The sequence below is a fragment of the Monosiga brevicollis genome, genomic scaffold, assembly GCF_000002865.3.
Source record: "Monosiga brevicollis MX1 MONBRscaffold_12 genomic scaffold, whole genome shotgun sequence".
Taxonomy (NCBI): domain Eukaryota; class Choanoflagellata; order Craspedida; family Salpingoecidae; genus Monosiga; species Monosiga brevicollis.
Window position 1 is genome coordinate 216,563 of NW_001865049.1, and position 18,562 is coordinate 235,124.

Here is an 18,562-nt window from a genome sequence, read left to right on the forward strand (position 1 = left end):
ATTACAGTACAATAATTGCACATTGGGTGAAATTGACATTGACCATTTGGATTAGATGAACTCGTGTTCCCACCTGCTTCAGTATTGAGGACGGCTGCAAAGTTGGAAGAAATCGGGCAACGACTTTATGTATCTGCAAGGCCGAAGCGTTGGCGATGCCCAACGTGTTTGTCCATTATGGACCTAGCGAATACAGGGTGGCGGCACGGGCCGCAGTGGTGGCGGTGGTGAGACAGTTCAGGGCAAGAGGTACCACAATACTTTAGGCACCCTGGCAAACGAAGCAAGGGCATACTTGATAACAGTCACAGACAAGGCATGCATCCCAACTGCGCGAGCCTGAGCCTCAGCCTCTCGGCGCAGTTCGGGTGTTGCTAACAGGTTGTAGAGTCTTCAGAACCAAACGTCAAGGAATTCGTTAGCGTCAGTACAGATGATGAGATATACCACGGCAGCAAGCCATAAGGACTGGCCACTCACTTGAACCATGGTTCGGGCTCCAAGTTTGTAATCACCAAGAGGTCTTGCAACCTGATGATAGTGAGTGTTGAGGGACATGACGATGGAAGATGAAAGAGATGGTGAGGGCGCTTGTGCAAGCATGACGACAAAGTTTGCTTGATCCCCTGTGCGGAGAACGCACCTTTGACACGTGGGCGCTGACAAGTCTTGGTGCAGCCCGAAGGCCATCGCCAGAACAAGACGCTCGAGCTGGGCGTTGCGTTCAAGGCCCAAAGTTTTTTGGATGCCCTCCAAGCAAACGGCAAAGATTTCGTCCAGCGCAGCCACCTCGAGGGCCGCCAAGGCCGCTTGGCTGAGCAGGCGGGCCAGGCGTAGGTGAAAGGCTCGCAAACGATGTGCGACTTGCTGGACCATAGCATCAAACTGGGCTTCAGCGCGCGCGTCGGCAGAGGTCTGTGAGTCCTCAGCCGCATCTTCTTCAGAGCTGGCATGCTGCCAGCCGACATCGAGCATCATGAGAGCGGTCTGCAAGGCCGTTCGGGCAGCACCCGTCCACGCCTGTATTTAAGAACCAGTGTGGGTAAGAAAGAGTGGGGCAAGGCTTGCCGCAAGGCAGTTTGACTGTCAAGGTGCGACGCACCTGGGCCAAATGCTTACGGCTGCTTTGCAGCATAGCGGTGCAGAGGGCGCGGGCTTCAGCCGCCAGACTGTCATCGATGGCTGCTGCGTCTGCGAGCGTAAGTTCAGCCCATTGCTCCATGGCAAGCGCGTCCTCGAACAGCAGGCAAGCAACACCAAGATGAGCATCTTGGGTCAGATTAAAAAGGTGTTCTTGGCAAACGTTGGCGCGTAAGTCTTGAAGGAATGCCAGGTGACCGAGGCCGTATTCATCAAAGCACGTCGGGTCGTTGAGGACCGTGGTAGCCTCCAACACCGTATGGAGAAAAGCCAGCGTTTGTGCACCTCCAAGTGAGAGGCAGAGCGTATCTGGACTACGAGCAGGACGATGAACGGAGCAGAAGCCGGGCACGTCGCGCAGACCCCAAAACATGGACGCAGTGAGCAGCATTCTGTGCAGCAAAAGAATGAAGAAAAAAAAAAAAAAAAAAAAAAAAAAAAAAAAAAAAAAAAACAGAACTGCGAAACGCTTACGTATCGAGGGCGAGGGCAAGAGGCGCCCAAACTTGGCCGTGCTGATATTGATCACAAACCAGCTTGTGTTGTTCTGACAGACCTTGAAGCACCAGTGCCCGCCGTGTCGGGTCTGGTGATGGCCAACAATGCAGAGAAGAGCCGGATTGGACAACAACGTGAAGAAAACATGTACAGATTGCTCCTCACACAACCAATAGTTGAGCAGGGTTTAGCCTGTGACCCACCGCTAAAGCAGTGCTTGAGAGCTGTTTCCAGAGGAAGTTGCAGATTGCCGAGCAGCTTTTTCACGAGTTCCAATATCGCAGCCACTAGTATCGAGGCCTGGGAAAGGTTTTAGAAGGGCAGGGATGGCAAGCACGGGTGGCAAAAGATGGAGTGAGCGTGCCAGCTTGATTATGATGATGATAATGTTGATAAGATGTTGATATGACGATGAGCAAGATGGATTGTCACCTGCGGTGCGAAGCTTTGTGCATGACGTTGTCGCCAGCTGTCCAGGGCGAGGAGTGCATCCTGGACCAAGGTCTGATGGCATGCAGACAAGACGTTACCGGCAAGCTAGAGAACAAGAACGGATAGCATGGGCTGGCAGAAGAAGGGGACGAACGACAGACCATGGAAAAGAGGTGCTCTTCGCCGAGGCGCGATTGGCGGTGACGTTGAAGGCCATCGACGCTGAGGTGACGGTATTAGGAAGGAGGGCCCGCTGTTGAGTGAGATTGCAAAGTGGACGACAGGTGCCCGTCCGTCAAAGGGCGGGATTAGCAGCGGCCCAAACAAACCTCGTCAGGAAAGCAAGATGGGGCCTCAGGACGAGCTCAATGGAGCGACACAGCGTTTGAACTCGAGTGCGAGAAGCTGAGACAGAGGCACCGGCACGCCCTTCATCCTTCCACAGCGCCTCCAAATGGTGCTGTTTCAAGTCGGGTCCAGGCTCGGTGTGAGGCACCGGAGACACGGAGGAGCTTCGACCAGGGATAAAGAAGGCGCGAAACATACAGAAATGGTTGCACGCAGCCTTTTGGAAAAGGGTTGGCGAGCAGCGGCGGACAAGCGCCCGTTAGAGTCGAGACAAGAAACGAGACAGGCTTGCAGAGTGAGGGCGCCGCTGACGGTGTGCTTGAGAGTGACGGGCTCCACAGGCCAGGTGCACTCGTCCAGGTGTGAATCGATGATGCTGCGGACCCAGGGTCGCCCGACCAACGAAGGTTATGTGTCAAGCGACGAGGGTCATCATACTTGAACTCGACAAGGCAGCGACAACGGCTGTGGGAGCTCACTTGGCATAAAGGATAGCACAATGAGTGTCAAGTTGCGCTCGGGCAGTGGAACATGCTTGCAGGAAACTAGGTGGCACATCAGGATCAGCTGTTGCGGCTAGCTGCTCAAGCGCATCAATGGCTTGCAAAAGTGCGTCGGGCGTCTGCGCGTCGATGGCGGCCTGCCCGCGATCTCTGAGGGGCAAGACAAAATGAGAAATGTGAAAGAGCTTGCGAGAGCTTCGTCCAAAAGACACACAACGACACAAGGGGGAAGAAAACGAACCGCTGCGCCAGCACATCCTGCAAGAAGGTCAGTTGACGCTTTTCCTGCTCGAGATGGGCAAGTGTCTTGAGGCGATTGATTTCGGGAGCCTCGCCAAACTCTGCCCAGGCGCTGTACCAATGCGGTGTGTCGTGCACGGGTCTGTGAGTTGACCGTGCCAAGAGAAAGGCCCACAAAAAAATCGGCCAAGCATGCTCCAAAGATGTGTGTCGTACCGCTGGTTGTCGGCCAAAGCCACGCGGAGTTCAGCCAACTGGTCCCGATACTGCTGCAGCGTCTGACGTGCTTTCTGCTGTAGCGAGGGCAGCTGTTGTTCAGCAGCCTGCGCCCGAGCCAGCAAGTCCAATTGCTGCTCCAACGCCTGGGCCAGATCTGCGCGGCTCGCACACAGCGAGTCCAAGCTCGCCGTGACCGCTCCCTCGGCCATTACGATGATGGGGGGGCGGGGCGTTCAAGCGGCGTGTGCTAAAAAGGGCCAAGGAGCAAGGAAAGCAACCCCATCAAAGCAACCCAAACGCCACTAGATCCACCATCAGATGACGGTGAGGTGAAGCACCACCTACCTCCGCCATCAACATCCAGAAGAAGGCACTAACATGTAAATCAGCAGCAGTAGCACAGCAAGATGACTAAAAAACCATGACAATTGTAAATGTCAGATAAACAAAACTCACACACACACTCACACACACACAACACACCACACGGATAAAATAAAAAAGGCAAAAAGAGAAAGCGCTTCTCGCCACCTGGAATCGAACCAGGGACCAATTGATGACAATTTATCCACTACAGTCAATCGCTCTACCAACTGAGCTATAGCGAGGAACAGCTTGTCCCCTGCGGCCATTCGTCAGTATATAAAGCCAACTCTTTCGATGAAAAATCCATTGTCAGACGGGGTCAATTTTTATAGGTTGCTACAGAAAAGATATCGTGGGTAAAAATTCGTCTAAAACAATTACCAAAATCGAACCTGCAGGTGGCCTTTTCTAACCTCTTCCACCGCCAGCATGTACGTGCCTTCCTCCTCTTGATCCTTGTCGCGTGGGTGACCCGACCGGCTGGGCTGGCGTGACTGGAAAGGGCAGCGTCAGGGCCTGTTGTTCCGCTTGGGTGCTGGAGTGAGCATGGGAATGCTTCTTGTATCCTTCGTGCTTCCTTGCCACGAAATGAAGCGAGACTGTCATTGGCACCCGCGAGCCTGGGTTGGCTCGTTTGAAGCGCGCGTCTTGAAAGTCTTCCAACCCTCAGCCTCGATGACCGTTGTTTTTGTTCGACCGACTCACACGGCCGCCGCGACTGCTGTGTGCCTTTCTCAACAGGCCTGAGACTCGGGAGAAGAAGCCGATGGGCCCTGTGGCTCGTGAATACACCATTCACCTCCACAAGTACATCCATGGCGTGTAAGTTTGCGTGAACCATGTTCCCGTGGTTCATCTCCTTGGGCTAGGACCAAAAGGGGTGCTTGGGCTGTGAGAGGTTCTTTTCAGGTGCTTGGGCTGTGAGAGGTTCTTTTCAGAAGCCCGTGCCGCTCGAAACGCTTTCTTGACTGTTTGCTCTTGATGTCCCGTAGTGGCTTCAAGAAGCGTGCTCCCCGCGCTGTCAAGGAGATCAAGAAGTTCGCCGCCAAGGTGAGAATCTTCCATTCGCGTTGATGTCGATGTTCTTGCCTCGAGACTGAAAGACCAGGCCATCATCCAGGAGCGCCTGCGCTCGAAATGTTACGAGACCCGTGTTTTGTGCTGCGTTTGACACCTACCCGTCACGCTGACTGACCCTTGCATACGTGCGGTCTCGCTCTGTGTATTACGTTGCACTCAGGCCATGAGCACCTCTGACGTGCGCGTGGACCAGGACCTGAACAAGGCTGTGTGGGCCACCGGTGTCCGCAACGTGCCCTACAGGATCCGCGTCCGCGTTGAGCGCCGCCGCAACGAGGATGAGGATGCCAAGGAGGAGTTCTACTCCTACGTCAGCTATGTCCCTGTTGCTTCCTTCAAGGGCCTGACCACCGTCAAGGTCGAGGGTGGCGAGGCATAAATCAGACGTTTGGCCGATTATAATCTCAAATCCTTCTCCCACACTCTGGCTCCGGCTTTCAACTCTTTCGCGGATCTGCGCTTCGCGCCAACGTCTGCAGCCCTTCTGTCTGCTTTCACAGTTGAGCGCTGTTCCTCTCCTTCATGTGACAACCCCACTTTTCTTCTCAGATCACACGATCTTGACACGCGCGCTACCATCGGCATAATCGGTCAATTCTCTCTATGTATGTCTAGACATGTTAGCGCCATCACGCCATGGGCATGGGCAGGGGATCGGACACCATTCAGCCGGGCAGTGCGCGTTGGCCTCGGGTTGGGCTAGGCTGGGAAGCTGGGTTTCCATAAAGGACTGGGGTCACATCAAGGGTGAAGCTTGTCCCTTGTCAGGCATCCTGTCCGGTGATGGCATTGTACCACCACGATTGCCACGACGTGCGCAAAGTGTTTTTTCCTCGACAAGACTCGCGCTGAATCTCACGAGCCTCCTAAAGAAAAGTATAACACAAAATCCAGCACCGCCGATCAAGTTGGGGGTGCACACGGGATGTTGCTACGAGATGCCGGGCACGGTGCACACACCTGCATCCAGGGTCCATCCGGATCGTAATTGGCCAGGCGTACTCGCCAAGAAGGATGCGTGGAAACTTTGCTACTCGTCGCGCATGAGCCAGCGCAACATTAGCACTTTGATGATGTTCGAATGCCCCCAGCACGGCAAACTCATGATCCCACCTGCTCAGATCAAGCAGCTCCATGGATCGCTCAAACTCTTCTTCAGATATGACAATGTCGCCACCGTCGTCGTTTTCGTCTGTCAGTCAGCCCCAAGAGATATGTATAAGCCTGTTTTGACAATTTTGCTCTCGTATGAGTCGCCTTTGGACAGCGCCGACACACAAGCTCTGCTGACCTTGATAAAGGGTGGCCACCTCAACAGCAGCCATCTTGAGCCAAACCGCTGTAGCACGAGATATCCAATAAGAAAAAAAAGAGGGGGGGCGGACCAAGGTATGAGATGCCTCCGACCTGAACGAGAACTGGCACACACACACGACCACGACTACATCCCCTGCCAACGTTGCGTCGAGCAGGGATGCTTGTTGAGAGTGCAAGAAACATACCACGTGCATGTGACAAGTCGACACACGCCTTGGCGGCCAATTTTAAGCCCAAATAATCAGCCTGTTCACGAGCCCAGTCAACACACATAGTATGCAGCGCTAATTAAACCTCCACATGATCATGCCAAATAACCACGTCCGTGCACGTCTCTTTGACAAACCTCAATCTCGCAACGTCGTGAATGCGGCAAGTCAAAAAAAAGATCCCAGAAGAGCCTGGCATTGCGTTATTTCGCATAAGCAAGCAGAAATAGACCAGCTTGCCCAGATTCACCTCCACCGCGCTTCCCACGTGGAAAGCCTCAAGCAAATGGCCCAGCGCCTTTACCTGGCAATTCTGTTGTTGATGCCCAAGACGGTGGCACCCAAAACGGCGAGTACAGTAAACCCAGACTGTTCCGACCCGTGCTGGCAAAGAAAGTGCGAAACTTCGTGTGATAGCACCATCATAACCTAGAGCGGACATCGTGTGCCCAGCTGAGTGCGCTCGAAAAGAACATGCGCCAGCACATGCCAGGGGCCTCACCTCATCGCGGTTACGCAAAAGATCCAGCAAGCCAGTGTGGACCACGATGGTACCGGCTAAACAAGAAAAGAAGCAACGCAAAAAGCAAGGTTGTGATAACCCTGGGGCAGCGCACCGTATCGGATCAATACAAGAGACAAGATGAGCAGCTTTCAGTTTCTGACTGACCAGGGGTGCAGAATGCATTGGGCTCGTCCGCGACCATGACATAGGTGTTCTCCACCAACTCAGCTGGGAGGCCGTTGCTTTCGACGATCCGCTCTACCAGTCGCTGTGCTCAACCCGACAACAACAACCATCAATTTGAAACAAACGCGGGCGCTCGCGAGACCTTGAGAGTTGCCAAACGCATGGCGCCCGTACCTTCACAAAGCGCGTCCGGCGATCTGCCTCTGGAAGCAATTGCTCCTCAATTTCGCTCATCAAGATCTGTTGTAGAAGTACAGAGCAACAAATGAGTGACCACGACGCCTTGAAAAGCTGGACCCTCTACACACACACACACACACACACACACACACACACACACACACACACACACACACACACACACACACACACACACACACACACACACACATGACGACAGTACCAACCTCATCTGCCTCGGGCGCCACAAAGAGATAAAATATACTGTCTGGAATGAGCTTGATGCGCCAGCGACCTGCAGGTCCATTGGAGGTGTGAGAGGATCGCCGGGCGCAGTCATCAACAAGGAAGAGGAAGCTCTCGCCAGTTCTGGCCTAATTGAAGCTTTTTGAAAGGATACGATTTGCTTCTCTGGTATTTTTCTGGCCGACCAGTGCTTCAACCATACCGGTGAGTTCGATGCGCTCGAGGCGACTAAGAAGGTAGAGGCAGATGGTGGTGACAGGAATCATGAAGATGGGCTTCAGAAATAAAGGCCGGCGCGCAAATTGAAAAGACTTTGTGCGCATGACGGAGAATGGAAAATAGTCGGTGACGCGACGACCTGAGCCTTTGTGTGGCAACAGCCGCGCAACCTTTTCTACAAGAGCCACAGCGATATTTGGAGCATGCGATCCGGTGAGCTGGAGCAAAGGCCGTGAATCGAGAAAAGATTGTCCACATTCAGCGGAGGGGGAGAGGCATGAGGCGTCGTACTTGTACCAGCCAGCACGTTGTATGGAAATGGCTTGAGAGGCTTCATACTGAGGGGTGGCCGATTGTCCTGTGCCAGCGGGCGAAACGGGTAGCGCGCTTGCTGCTGCGGCTGCTGTCCAAACGACTTTGTAGCATAGGATCGTAGACCCATGGGCCGGCGCCATACGGCCCGCACCCAACCCAGGCCAAACCGCATCATGGCAACGTGCCTCACAGGCGCGTCAGCTGTGCTACTGCGCGAAACCGAGCGCCAGCCACTCCACGGGAATCAGCGAAACCGAGCGCCAGCCGCTCCACGGGAATCACCGCGAAACAAGCCAGCGACCTGTCACGCCACGCAAGCATCAACATTACCAGTATGAACATCCATACCCGTATCGCCACGATCCTTCAACCCTTTCCTTGGAATGCATCACCAACAGTTTCACGCACGCTATTAGCTGCAGTGCCGCTGCCGTCACCGTCACCGTCACCGTCACCGCGCGCGCGCACCGGGGCGCTGATGTGAATTGCAGTGATGCGCAGCGAATTACTGCATCAATGTCAGACAATTTATCAAACCTTTCAACCAAACGTTCACTGCCTTCGCATATATTGTATCTGACATTTTGCGCTCTATACTCTCTCTCGTGCTGTCGCTCACGCTCACGCTCTCTCTATTTTTTATTTTTTTCTCTTTTTTTTCATCAGATTTTTCATTTTTGTGAAAAGGTGACTGTCACGTCCGTCACAGCAGCAGCAGCAGCAGCAGCAGCAGCCGGAGCAGGAGGAGCAGGAGGAGGAGGTCTTCTCTGCAAGAGTGCGTGCGAGTATCATGGCTGATCAGCCCGATGAGGCCGTCTTGGCCGTGTTTATTGAATGGGTACGCAAGGAAGCGTTATTGCACATTTGGTTGTGGTCTCCGATGACCGTGTGGCCCTCCAGTTGCGGCGTGGTGTGCGTGCGTGGCGATTCAAGCCGTGGGAGTGAGGCAGTCGGCATCTTACACTCAATCCTTGCCTCCTCCCCGCCCTTTGTTGGCGTGCCCTCTCTTGCGCGTTGTTTACTTGCCAGCTCAACTCGTTTGAGAACACCACCGTGGCTGGTCCCGAAGCCCTTTGCGATGGCGTTGCTTTTGCTCAAGTCCTCCACGACATGTAAGATCCTCGCCTCGCCTGGCTGACCCTTGCCTGACAGATACTTTCTACACATATTCTTCATCCCTTGTGATGGAGAATCCTGGCCTGCTTGCCTGTGCATGCTGTCCCGCCCCTTTGCCTTCAATCACCATCTTTTCTTTCTCCTTGTTCGCTCCACACTTGCTTCTCCCGACTCGCTCCCAGGGTGCCGCAGCACTTTACAGATAGCATGCTTGGACGCATTCATCGCGATTCAGACAGCAGCAAAGTTCGGGTTCGTCTGCAATTTTGATCGCCATACTTCAAAAAAACAACAGACACTCTGCCACCTGGGCTGCCGCGGCACCTTTGGGAAGAATGATTGAGACAATCTGGTTCCGGTCCTCACCCTCTGCTCCGGTCTTTTTTTGCGTTAGATCATGAATTTGCAAAAGGTCGTCCGAAGCCTCTACGCATTTTACGAAACAGATTTGCAGTGTCCTCAAGAAGGACTGCCCATGGTCATGGAAGATAAGGTACTGATGCCCAGCCACCATTAAGGCGTATCTGCGGCAGCGCTGGCCGTGGCCCATGCTTGAGCCTGGTCTCATCAATCGGCGGCACATTGGCTTTAGGTTGAGGCTGGCGATCGTCGCCAGCTGCTCAATGTGCTAGAGCTGCTTCTCGGCTGTGCCATTCAGGTCCGAAAAGCAATTCACCCCGACCCCGTGCCCCAACACATGCCGATAGCTCGGTGTACTCATTCGAGCGTTGCCGGGGTCACTTGCAAGTGCAGTGTGAAAAGGCCACCCTCTACATGAGCCGTATTGAAAGCCTACCCAGCGCTGCTGTTCTGATGCCCTCCATGCAGAAAATCATCACCATGTCCCAGCAAGCAGCAGCGTACGCAGACCCTTTACTCGTCTCTCTCTCTCTCTCTCTCTCTCTCTCTCTCTCTCTCTCTCTCTCTCTCTCTCTCTCTCTCTCTCTCTCTCTCTCTCTCTTTTGTAAATCGCCTGCCTGCCCTGACCCAACATCATCCCTTCCCCGTGTCATGCCAACGCAGAATGCCTGATTCACCGGCTGCCGCTCGTCGAGTCACTGCACCCGATGACGATGTAGCTGAACTTCGTCACAAGTGGGTCCACCCTGCAATTTTGTAGCGAAAACGTCTTGGCCCATCTACACACACACTGGCTGTTCATCTGCTGACCCACGGCTTCTCCTCGGGCCACTGTCGCATCTATGCTTGCCTGACCCGTGCAGACTGCAGAATCTCCAGATGGAGCACGATGCAATGGTGGACGACCATCACATGCTGGAGGAAGAGAACAAAAGCTTGCGTCAGCGCCTGAACGAGGCCAACTCTGCTTCAGATGCGGCCGCGCCTGCCGGTACGTGCCTGTTGAGGAAAGCCGGATGGGTTTTCCTGGCTTTGGCAGGCATTTTGCTGTGGCAAAATGTCACTGAGCCTATAGTTCAATGCACTCCCTGACTTTGGTCGCCCGTGCGCTTTTAGACGGTGAAGTGCAGCGTTTGCAAACCCGGATCGACGATTTGGAGCAGTTGTGCAAGGAGCTGGAGGCCGACCTGGATGACGAAAAGCGCGATCGTGAGCAAGTGAAGCGTGATGCTGATCGTGCCTTGGCCGAGATGCGTCGCCAGATGCAACGCTCCATGGACGAGGCTGCCGAGGCTGCGGCCCTCCGCGATGAGGTCGTTGACCTCCGTCTGTCGCGCGATGAGAATACGGTCCTCCGCGATCGGGTCGATCACATGCAGACTCGCATTTCCGAGCTTCAACAAGCCTTGTCTAGCAAAGACGCCCAGCTGGAGGAAAAGCTGAAGAAGGAAATTCAGCTTGAGTCTTCGGCCAAGCGCAGCGATAATCTAGCCGAGCAGTTGGCCCGCGTTCGCTCTGAACTGGATACGGCTGAGGCTCAGCTGCTCGAGGAGCAGAAGCGTGCTGATTCGCTGGATTTTGCCCATCGCAAGCTCACCGAGCAATTCAAAACCGTGCAGCAAGAGAAACAGGTTGGCCGATATGCCATGCCATGCATCGCCCCGCTCCCCCAGGTTCCCTGCCGCGCCATCTCTAGATGCTTTAGTTGCTATGGCGCACTTTGACCATGAATCTTTGCAGAGCCTGTTGCGGGAAAAGGCCGTATTGCAAACCCAAGTGGATGAAGTTCAGGCCGGGGGTGGTGGCATGGGTCTTTCCAGCGGGTATGCTTCAAAACAAACTCAAAGCCAGTCACCCTCTTGCTCAATCTCACCACGGTGCTGCGCCTTTTCTGTGACGCAATTGTGCTCGCGCTTTTGTGATAGTGGCCTCGCTGATATGGAGAAGGTCATGCGCCTGGAGCACGAGGTCGAAACCCTGCGAGCTCAAGTTGGCTCGCCAGATGAACAGGTATGTCTCATCGAGCCAGACGCTATCGTGATACCCATGGTCGCCACGACAATGCACTCATGCCAAGGCGGGGGTGGGGGGGGCAGGTTCAAGAAATGCAGTCACTACTTGACAAGGCCCAGCAACGCAAGACGGAGCTTGAGGCTGAAAACCGCAAACTGAACTTGCAAATTGTCGAGTTGCGCGCTGCCGGTGCAGATGGTGGTATCAAATCAACGGATGAGCTAGTGTTTGAGCAGCTGGCTGTTGCTGAGCGTGATCTTCGCACCACCAAAGCCAGTCTGGAAGAGAAGGTCGCCATGGAAACCAAGCTCCGCGATGAACTCTCAAAGGCTCAACAACAGCTGATTGACCTACAGAAGACCCACTCGTACGTGAATGAGCCATGTTACTTGCGCCCGTGTGCACGCATGTCCCTGCAGCGGCAGCCCTTCAATTTAAGCTCACGGCGCGTGGCCTGACATTTAGCCTGGTTGGCAAGGATCAACGAGATTTGATCGAACAGGCACGTGCTGCTGCGGAGCAAGACGTGGCAGACAAACTTGCAAAGGTGCGTGGCCTTCACTTTTACGTGCTTGGCAAGATGTTCCATGATCAGATCACTCACACATGTTTCAACCTCCATGCAGTTTGACGAAGTGCAGAAGCAACTCGAAGAGATGCAGACCAAGTGAGCCGGCATACATGCATTTTGCAACAAAATGGTTGCCAACGCCGATTGCTTGACGTGAACACGACAGCCGCTGACGGTCATTGCCTGCCTTTGCTGTGTCTGCATGGCAGATGTACCGAACTTGAAGCAGAGCGCTCGCGGCTACAAACCAGCCTGCAGACGCAGATGGACAAGGTGAACAAGCTTTACGAGGACAAGGACAAGTTGACCACCGAGTAAGCGCCAGTGACACTTTGCCGCCACCTGTGCAGTCGTGGTGTGCGGTGGTGCATCTGACCTGCTGTACGCTCGCGCTGTGTCTGTCCGTAGCTTGGCAGCCATGCAAAAGGATTTGTCGCACAAGCTGTTGGCCAAGGAAGAAGAGGTGTGGGCTTCATTCATCGCACACCTGATCCGTCTTGAAGAAATGATGTTCACGTTTGGGTTTATCGTGCAAACTCTGTCTCCCTTCCTCTCACCCTTGCATTTTTACTCCAGCTTCGCCAAGTGGCCATGCAAGGTGGCGGCGGTGCAAGTGCTGGTAACTCTGCGGATGTTACTCGTTTGCAAGGTCAGATAGCGCGCAGCTGCCACCCTTGTTGGAGCCAAGTGCAAGAACTGATGGGCATTGGGGTAAACTCTCGCAGAACAATTGCAGCAAGCACGCCAAGATTACACAGCTTTGGCCAACAAGCTCACCACGCTGGGTAGCGAGAGTGGTGGTAATGAAGCCATTGATATTCTGCAACAGCAGCTCAAGGAGACGCGTCAGCAATTGACGTCAGAGCAACGAGAACTGGAGCGGGTTAAGCAGCGCTATGAGACGGAGCTCGAACTTGTGGCCTCGGCCTGGGCTTCCTTCTCCTTGGAGTATCAAAAGCTGTCCATCAAGTCGCGGGACGGCCTTGGGGGATCTGCACCCGGAGGTGCCAGCCGTGGCAGCTTTTTGGAACTCCAGCGCCGAGCGGCGCTTGAGCAGCACGCCATTATTGATGCTTAGAGAGAGTTATTTGCGTGTATGGCGTCTTGCCAATTGATGTTCAGACTAGTTTGTAGTCTCTTGGATGAATTCTACAAATTGTCTTGTCAAATTTGGGCCCAAATCATCCCTAACGGTCATTTTGTGAGACGTCACTGCCACTTTTTGTCCACGCACCCCATGTTTGTTGCACCTTGTGCGCATAGACACTTTCTGTTCATGTGAGACATAGGAGGTATGTGCCCATGCAGCGCGAGCTTGTTCGCACCTGTCTGAGACCTTGCGCTGAACCTCCTCAAACGTTGAGAAGATCAGAAATTGGCAATAAAATGCAAATTTATTCAAAGGAAAAAAAAAAAAAAAAATGAAACAAAAAAAAACTAAGCTTGTCTCTCTGCTGATCTCAGACACGCCCGTGATGGCATTCGCATCATAATGATCCTTCTCAAGGCAAGCACGGAGTAGGCGTGAGGTTGGTAAGCTTCAATTCTACTGATCAGTCAGGAAATCACGGCTGGACAACGCAGTGAAAAAGTTCAAACATTCCAACAACCTGAAGAGACAGGGCATGTCGGCTAGCCATGGCATCGCTCCGAGGCCATTTTCAAACAACATTACAAAGAGTAAGGCCAAACAGAAGGGGGCAAGTACGGCAACAAGTAACACGTAAAAATGCAGAAAGCTGATGAACATGGTTGATAAGAAACCTTTTTTTTGGGGGGGGTAAGGGGGGGCGAGGGTGTCATGATACAAAGTTGTATCGTGTGCATTGGGTTTGCTTCAGAAGTGAACGCTGGTTACAATACCATACACAGCACATGAAAAAAAAAACAAGAGTTTAGTGCGCCTTTTGTTGCTTGTTCAGCTGGTCCCGGACCCACTGGTCAGCATAGGTGCTGGTAAGGAGTGAGGCCACGGGCTCCGGAGCCGGGGAGGGCTTGCCAAAGCACATGTCCTTGGGAACATCATGTGCAGGGCGGCGATGTGATACAGGCGTGCTGGGCTTGTAGTTTGAGAGAGCGTCACGGGCACCACCTTCTTTTGCAAAGGTGCGGCGGCCATGCACAATTGAATCTACACCCTGGGCAATGGGTGGGCGGGGTTGGCCCACAGCTCCCTGCAAGATGGCAAGATGGCAATGTGAGAACCGGGCGGGGATAAGGCGGCAATAAATTGCTCACGATACACACGAGCTTGTGTGTGTGTGTGTGTGTGTGTGTGTGTGTGTGTGTGTGTGTGTGTGTGTGTGTGTGTGCGTGGGCGTGTTGAGGGCCAGAGAAGAAGGTGTAAGGGAAAGCGAGGGGATTTGCTCGTACCAGTTGCACTGATCGGCGAGAGGGAGAGCCAGAAGATTGATCGTCCCAACCCGAAAAGGCAGCAGAAACACCACCGCGCTTCTTGGGATCCTCGCTGGGCTTGCCGTGCACACGGTTCAAAATGTCTTTTTCTTGTGGCGGACGAGGGCGACCAAGCTCGGCGCGTTGCAAAAGAGGATTGCGGCTCGAGGCTTGCGAAGTAGTGGCAGAGTTGGACATGTTCCACTTGAGGAGGCTGCCTCCATCTTCGCTCTGTAGGGTGCATGGCCAAGCTTGGGTGAGGAGAGAGCAAACACTGTCTGCAGGATCTGTCATGCGTGGCAAGCGGGATCAAACTCGAGGAGTGCAGAACGTACGCGCTTCTTTGAAGGGGCGCCGTGCACGCGCTTGTCGACGTCTGGACTAGAAGAAATCGGAACACGAGCCCGCCCAACGTCGGCCTTGCCCGCGCGCTTGGTGGAGGAAGGTGACTCTGCGGTCTCTGCCCAGCCTGCCATGATCTCGGCGGCGCTGGAGTCTTTCTTTTGCGTCTTGCCATGAACGATACCCAGAATTTTCTCGCCCGACACGGGGGCCTTGGCACGTCCAACATCGGACTGAGCGCAGGCGACAATGAACATGAGTTGAGAACACAAACCAACGTGAGATCGATGGGGCAGCAAGCCGTCGCGCGAGGCGGCAATCGAAAAGCATAAAGCATACCTTTTGAAGCAAAAGATTGCGCCGCTCGGCAGCCTGACGTTCGATGGAAACACTAAATCCTTGCTCAAACTCACGCATGGCTGCGGCAGTACCGCCATCATTCTATTGCAGTCGTGCATAACGTTAGGTGCCATGCTGACCTTGCAACCTACAACAGGATTGTTCAGAGGGCAGGCTACCTCTACGCTAGAGGCTTTTCGAACCTTTTTGGATTTGACACCATAAATCTTGCTTTCGTCAACATCGCTGCTACGATGCGAGCCCAATGGTGCCTGGAATTTCAAGTGGTTTGGCATGAATGTACGCGGCTGGCCGCTACATAGGCCTGAGAAAAGACAGAGGGGTCAGGCATGGCCAAACCTTTTTGAGTAGCGGATTGTGCTTCATTGATTCGCGCACCACGCCCAGGCGCACGGCGTCAATGTCCATATCAGTCCCGCTCATGGTGCGAGGTTGCTGTCTAACGGAACAGGAAGGATGCCAGTCCGAAAAGGTTGCTATGAGCATGATCCAGGTTCGATTCATCGAGCTCAAAGCTAAAACCAACAACAACAACAACAAAAAGAGCAACTGCTCCTCCAAGTCGAGGGAACAATCACGCTCGCTCAGCTCGGAGTGACAGGGCATCGGACCCGAAACGTACAGAGTCGAGACGAACGGCAACGGCCTCTTCGCGACGTTGAACAGCGCAACAAGAGCAGCAGTAGGGGGGATCCCGCGTACTTGGTGAAAGTGAGCGCGTCGCGTGCAAAACCAGAACCGGTCAATGAATGAGCGACGGGTCGATGGGCAGACGAGCAGACGGAAATACCTCAAGCCCTCAGCGCAGATCAGGGGGACCTCGGGTCACCACACACACACACACGCTCTCGTTCAGCAGCGTCGCGCGATGGCGTTTCGCATTATGTCGGCGTTGTCAAGGCCAGTCCCAACACAACTCTCTGGTTGGTGGATGCGCCCAAGATTCTCTGAAATTCCCTGTGAAACGCCTAACCCCTTTCTGCACCCATCCAACCGTATCTCTGCTTCAGCAGACAATCTCTCTCTCTCTCTTGCTCTTACGTGGTGGCGTTGGGAGGGGGGACAACACAAGTGTGTCAAACATCACACATGCCAGCCTTACCCCAAGCGTTCCATTGCTGCAACATGCCTTATTGTCAGATAAAAATGAACCAATGTCAGATAAATATGTCAGATAAATAAACTTGCGCGCGACTGATAATTTTGGCATGCATGCACTGCAACTGCGTTGGCAGTTTCGCCTGGGGTGGACGAGGGCAGGTTTGAATGAATCGGGCCGACGGCTCGGGAGTGTCTGCAAGGGCGAGGCCGTTGAGCTTGGGTGTGAGTGGTGTTTGTCTTATTGGCGCATCTCGCTCTGTTTAGTTTTTTGACAGGTTTGCATCACTCTATTCGGGAGGTGGTGGTGAGCAACGAGAAGTGTGAGCTCCAGCAGGCCGAGCCATGGGGGTGTGCGGGCCAGCGCTACTCAGACGGAGCTGGGCGCATGCTTTCTGCATGGTGCTTGCTACCTGCTGCGCCCTTTGTCTAGTGCGAGCAGCACCCGTGCATTTGCTTAACCATGATGCCTTTGAAGCTCAGATTCCGGGCTATCACGCTCGGTTTATCAACGCCCATGATTCCCAAGACAGGCGCTGCTTTAGCAGCCTCAATAACCCAGCTCAAGTGCTGAGTACGGTTCATGGTCTAACGCCACACCAATGCGCCCAGGCGTGTGAGAAGCTCGAAGCGTGCCGAGGTGCGGCCGTCTGCCATATGCCACCTTGACGCAAAATCACAATCATATTACTACCATATGACAGACCTTGTTACAGCGTTTGATGCGCATGGCTCACGTGCTGATATGGCTGGTCTCGGGACTGGGCAAAACCCACCAGGCTTCTTCTTTGGGCTCGCTGATCCGGAGAGCAAAAAATGGCAATGCACACTCTTGGATGACGCTGAGCCAATGCATCCAAGTGCCTGCGACCTGCTGGGTGCCAGCTATCTTCGGCTGACGACGGCAAACATCCGCGTCATGGAGCAATCCTCCGATGTCACAGCAGTGGCTCATCAGGCCAGGGACGATCAGAACCGCATCATCCTCGCTGCCATTTCTAGCGGCTTTAGCGACTTTATGTACAACCTCCTGGCCTCCATCCAGGCCACCGTGGGCACCACTCGACACGCCGTCGTGATTGCGGAGGACGTTTCCAGCTATTTCCAGATGGAGGAGAAACTTCCGGGCCAGGTCCTGCTGGCCACTGAAGATCTCTTGACCTTTGGCATGCACAACGCACGCGAAAAGCTTGAGGGCGATAAACGTGGCCAAAGTTACGGCAGCACTCTCTACCTTTTACTTATGCGTGCTCGTCCGAAATATCTCACACGCATGCACGACACTGGCGTACACATGCTTTTTGTTGACGCCGACATTGCATTTTTTGAAAATCCCTATGCCTGGATGGATGCCAACTTGAAGCAGTCCTATGACCTCCTTGCTTCCAACGACCGTCCGTTTCAACCCCTGGCTTTTCGTTCACCATGAGGATCGTGGCTCATTAAATCTTTGTTGCTGGCAGCTCATGGCTTTCCTTCTGGTTGGGGCTCTTGCTAGATGCCAACTTGCTCTGCGCTGGCTTTGTCTACTACGCCAACACCTCGGTTTGTCCTCGTCGCGACTCCGCCTTTGCTGCAGCCAAAGCCGTCTCGTGCGCTCACACTCCGTTGGCTCGTCATGGTGGTGCTGGGAGTGAGGCAGGTCATCACGCGCTTTCTCGAGGTCTGGGACCAGCTGGTGGCGCAAGGCGACGGCCGCAACCAGGCATCTTTCAACAAGGCCCTCAAGCATCCGTGCGTCTCAAGAAAGCCGATCCTGGTCCCCCATCGCAGCATTCACATAGCCCTCACTGCACTGCGTCGTGTGTAGGGATGTCACGGGCATCCAGTTCTATGAGCTGCCCAGCAGCAAGTTTCCGCACGGCCGCTACTACTTTAAAAAGCACTTTGCAGAAATGCAAGCAAACCCACCCATCATGGTGCATGCCAACGGCATGTCCGGCGGTGATCGCAAGCGTAACGCCTTGCGTCGCATCGGCATGTGGAAGCCCGAGCAGTTTGGACAAGACTTTGTTGAAGTCCATGACGGGAGCGCCGATCAAGGCGATGACGACGACGACGACGCAGATGATAATACCACAGATTAACAATCCCCTTCCACACAGGCGTGCTTCCACACACTTGTCAGGTCGCTGCCCTTGCGTGCCCAAAGTGGTTCGAGACCGAAGAGCCACAAGGACCAATAGACTCAGCTGAAGCCAAAAAAAAAAAAAAAAAAAAGTCCAACAGCGCTCCACAAGATTTATTTTCTGACAATTCTTTTTTTTTTTTGGGCTCAACATGTTGCGCCATCTTGGACTGTACG

At 53.9% G+C, this 18,562-nt stretch overlaps 5 protein-coding genes across 5 annotated transcripts; 2 read left to right on the forward strand and 3 right to left on the reverse strand.

Moving 5' to 3' along the window:
* Nucleotides 1-34: 34 nt before the first annotated feature.
* On the reverse strand, nucleotides 35-3,589 carry MONBRDRAFT_32630 (uncharacterized protein; the record flags this gene model as incomplete). The annotated part of the gene is made up of 9 exons (XM_001746367.1): nucleotides 35-183; nucleotides 296-391; nucleotides 481-531; nucleotides 644-1,020; nucleotides 1,103-1,454; nucleotides 1,615-1,726; nucleotides 2,731-2,794; nucleotides 3,163-3,303; nucleotides 3,378-3,589. 5 exons carry the CDS (start codon nucleotides 3,587-3,589, stop codon nucleotides 1,276-1,278), a joined length of 708 nt encoding a protein of 235 aa, XP_001746419.1. The 3' UTR covers nucleotides 35-183; nucleotides 296-391; nucleotides 481-531; nucleotides 644-1,020; nucleotides 1,103-1,275.
* A 923-nt stretch (nucleotides 3,590-4,512) lies between these two features.
* Nucleotides 4,513-5,205, forward strand: MONBRDRAFT_25897 (uncharacterized protein; the record flags this gene model as incomplete). Its single annotated transcript, XM_001746250.1, has 3 exons — nucleotides 4,513-4,568; nucleotides 4,739-4,796; nucleotides 4,987-5,205. The coding sequence occupies 3 exons, from the start codon at nucleotides 4,513-4,515 to the stop codon at nucleotides 5,203-5,205; spliced, it is 333 nt and encodes a 110-aa protein (XP_001746302.1).
* A 171-nt stretch (nucleotides 5,206-5,376) lies between these two features.
* MONBRDRAFT_25898 (uncharacterized protein) lies at nucleotides 5,377-7,735 on the reverse strand (the record flags this gene model as incomplete). The annotated part of the gene is made up of 11 exons (XM_001746368.1): nucleotides 5,377-5,427; nucleotides 5,787-5,856; nucleotides 5,940-6,018; nucleotides 6,118-6,165; nucleotides 6,329-6,389; nucleotides 6,585-6,665; nucleotides 6,855-6,910; nucleotides 7,023-7,125; nucleotides 7,218-7,283; nucleotides 7,352-7,518; nucleotides 7,672-7,735. The coding sequence occupies 11 exons, from the start codon at nucleotides 7,733-7,735 to the stop codon at nucleotides 5,377-5,379; spliced, it is 846 nt and encodes a 281-aa protein (XP_001746420.1).
* A 6,223-nt stretch (nucleotides 7,736-13,958) lies between these two features.
* Nucleotides 13,959-15,216, reverse strand: MONBRDRAFT_8680 (uncharacterized protein; the record flags this gene model as incomplete). Its single annotated transcript, XM_001746369.1, has 4 exons — nucleotides 13,959-14,237; nucleotides 14,437-14,688; nucleotides 14,793-15,032; nucleotides 15,139-15,216. 4 exons carry the CDS (start codon nucleotides 15,214-15,216, stop codon nucleotides 13,959-13,961), a joined length of 849 nt encoding a protein of 282 aa, XP_001746421.1.
* A 1,850-nt stretch (nucleotides 15,217-17,066) lies between these two features.
* MONBRDRAFT_37288 (uncharacterized protein) lies at nucleotides 17,067-18,457 on the forward strand. The gene is made up of 4 exons (XM_001746251.1): nucleotides 17,067-17,651; nucleotides 17,756-17,802; nucleotides 17,900-17,991; nucleotides 18,068-18,457. The coding sequence occupies exons 1-4, from the start codon at nucleotides 17,108-17,110 to the stop codon at nucleotides 18,342-18,344; spliced, it is 960 nt and encodes a 319-aa protein (XP_001746303.1). The 5' UTR covers nucleotides 17,067-17,107; the 3' UTR covers nucleotides 18,345-18,457.
* Nucleotides 18,458-18,562: the final 105 nt, after the last annotated feature.

Bases quoted from the DNA above. Each gene is read 5' to 3' on its own strand.
- MONBRDRAFT_37288 (XM_001746251.1), top strand. From the start codon at position 17,108: ATGCATCCAAGTGCCTGCGACCTGCTGGGTGCCAGCTATCTTCGGCTG. The intron at 17,652-17,755 runs GTCCGTTTCAAC...GGCTCTTGCTAG, and splicing joins CCTCCTTGCTTCCAACGACC to ATGCCAACTTGCTCTGCGCT. The intron at 17,803-17,899 runs GTTTGTCCTCGT...GGAGTGAGGCAG, and splicing joins TCTACTACGCCAACACCTCG to GTCATCACGCGCTTTCTCGA.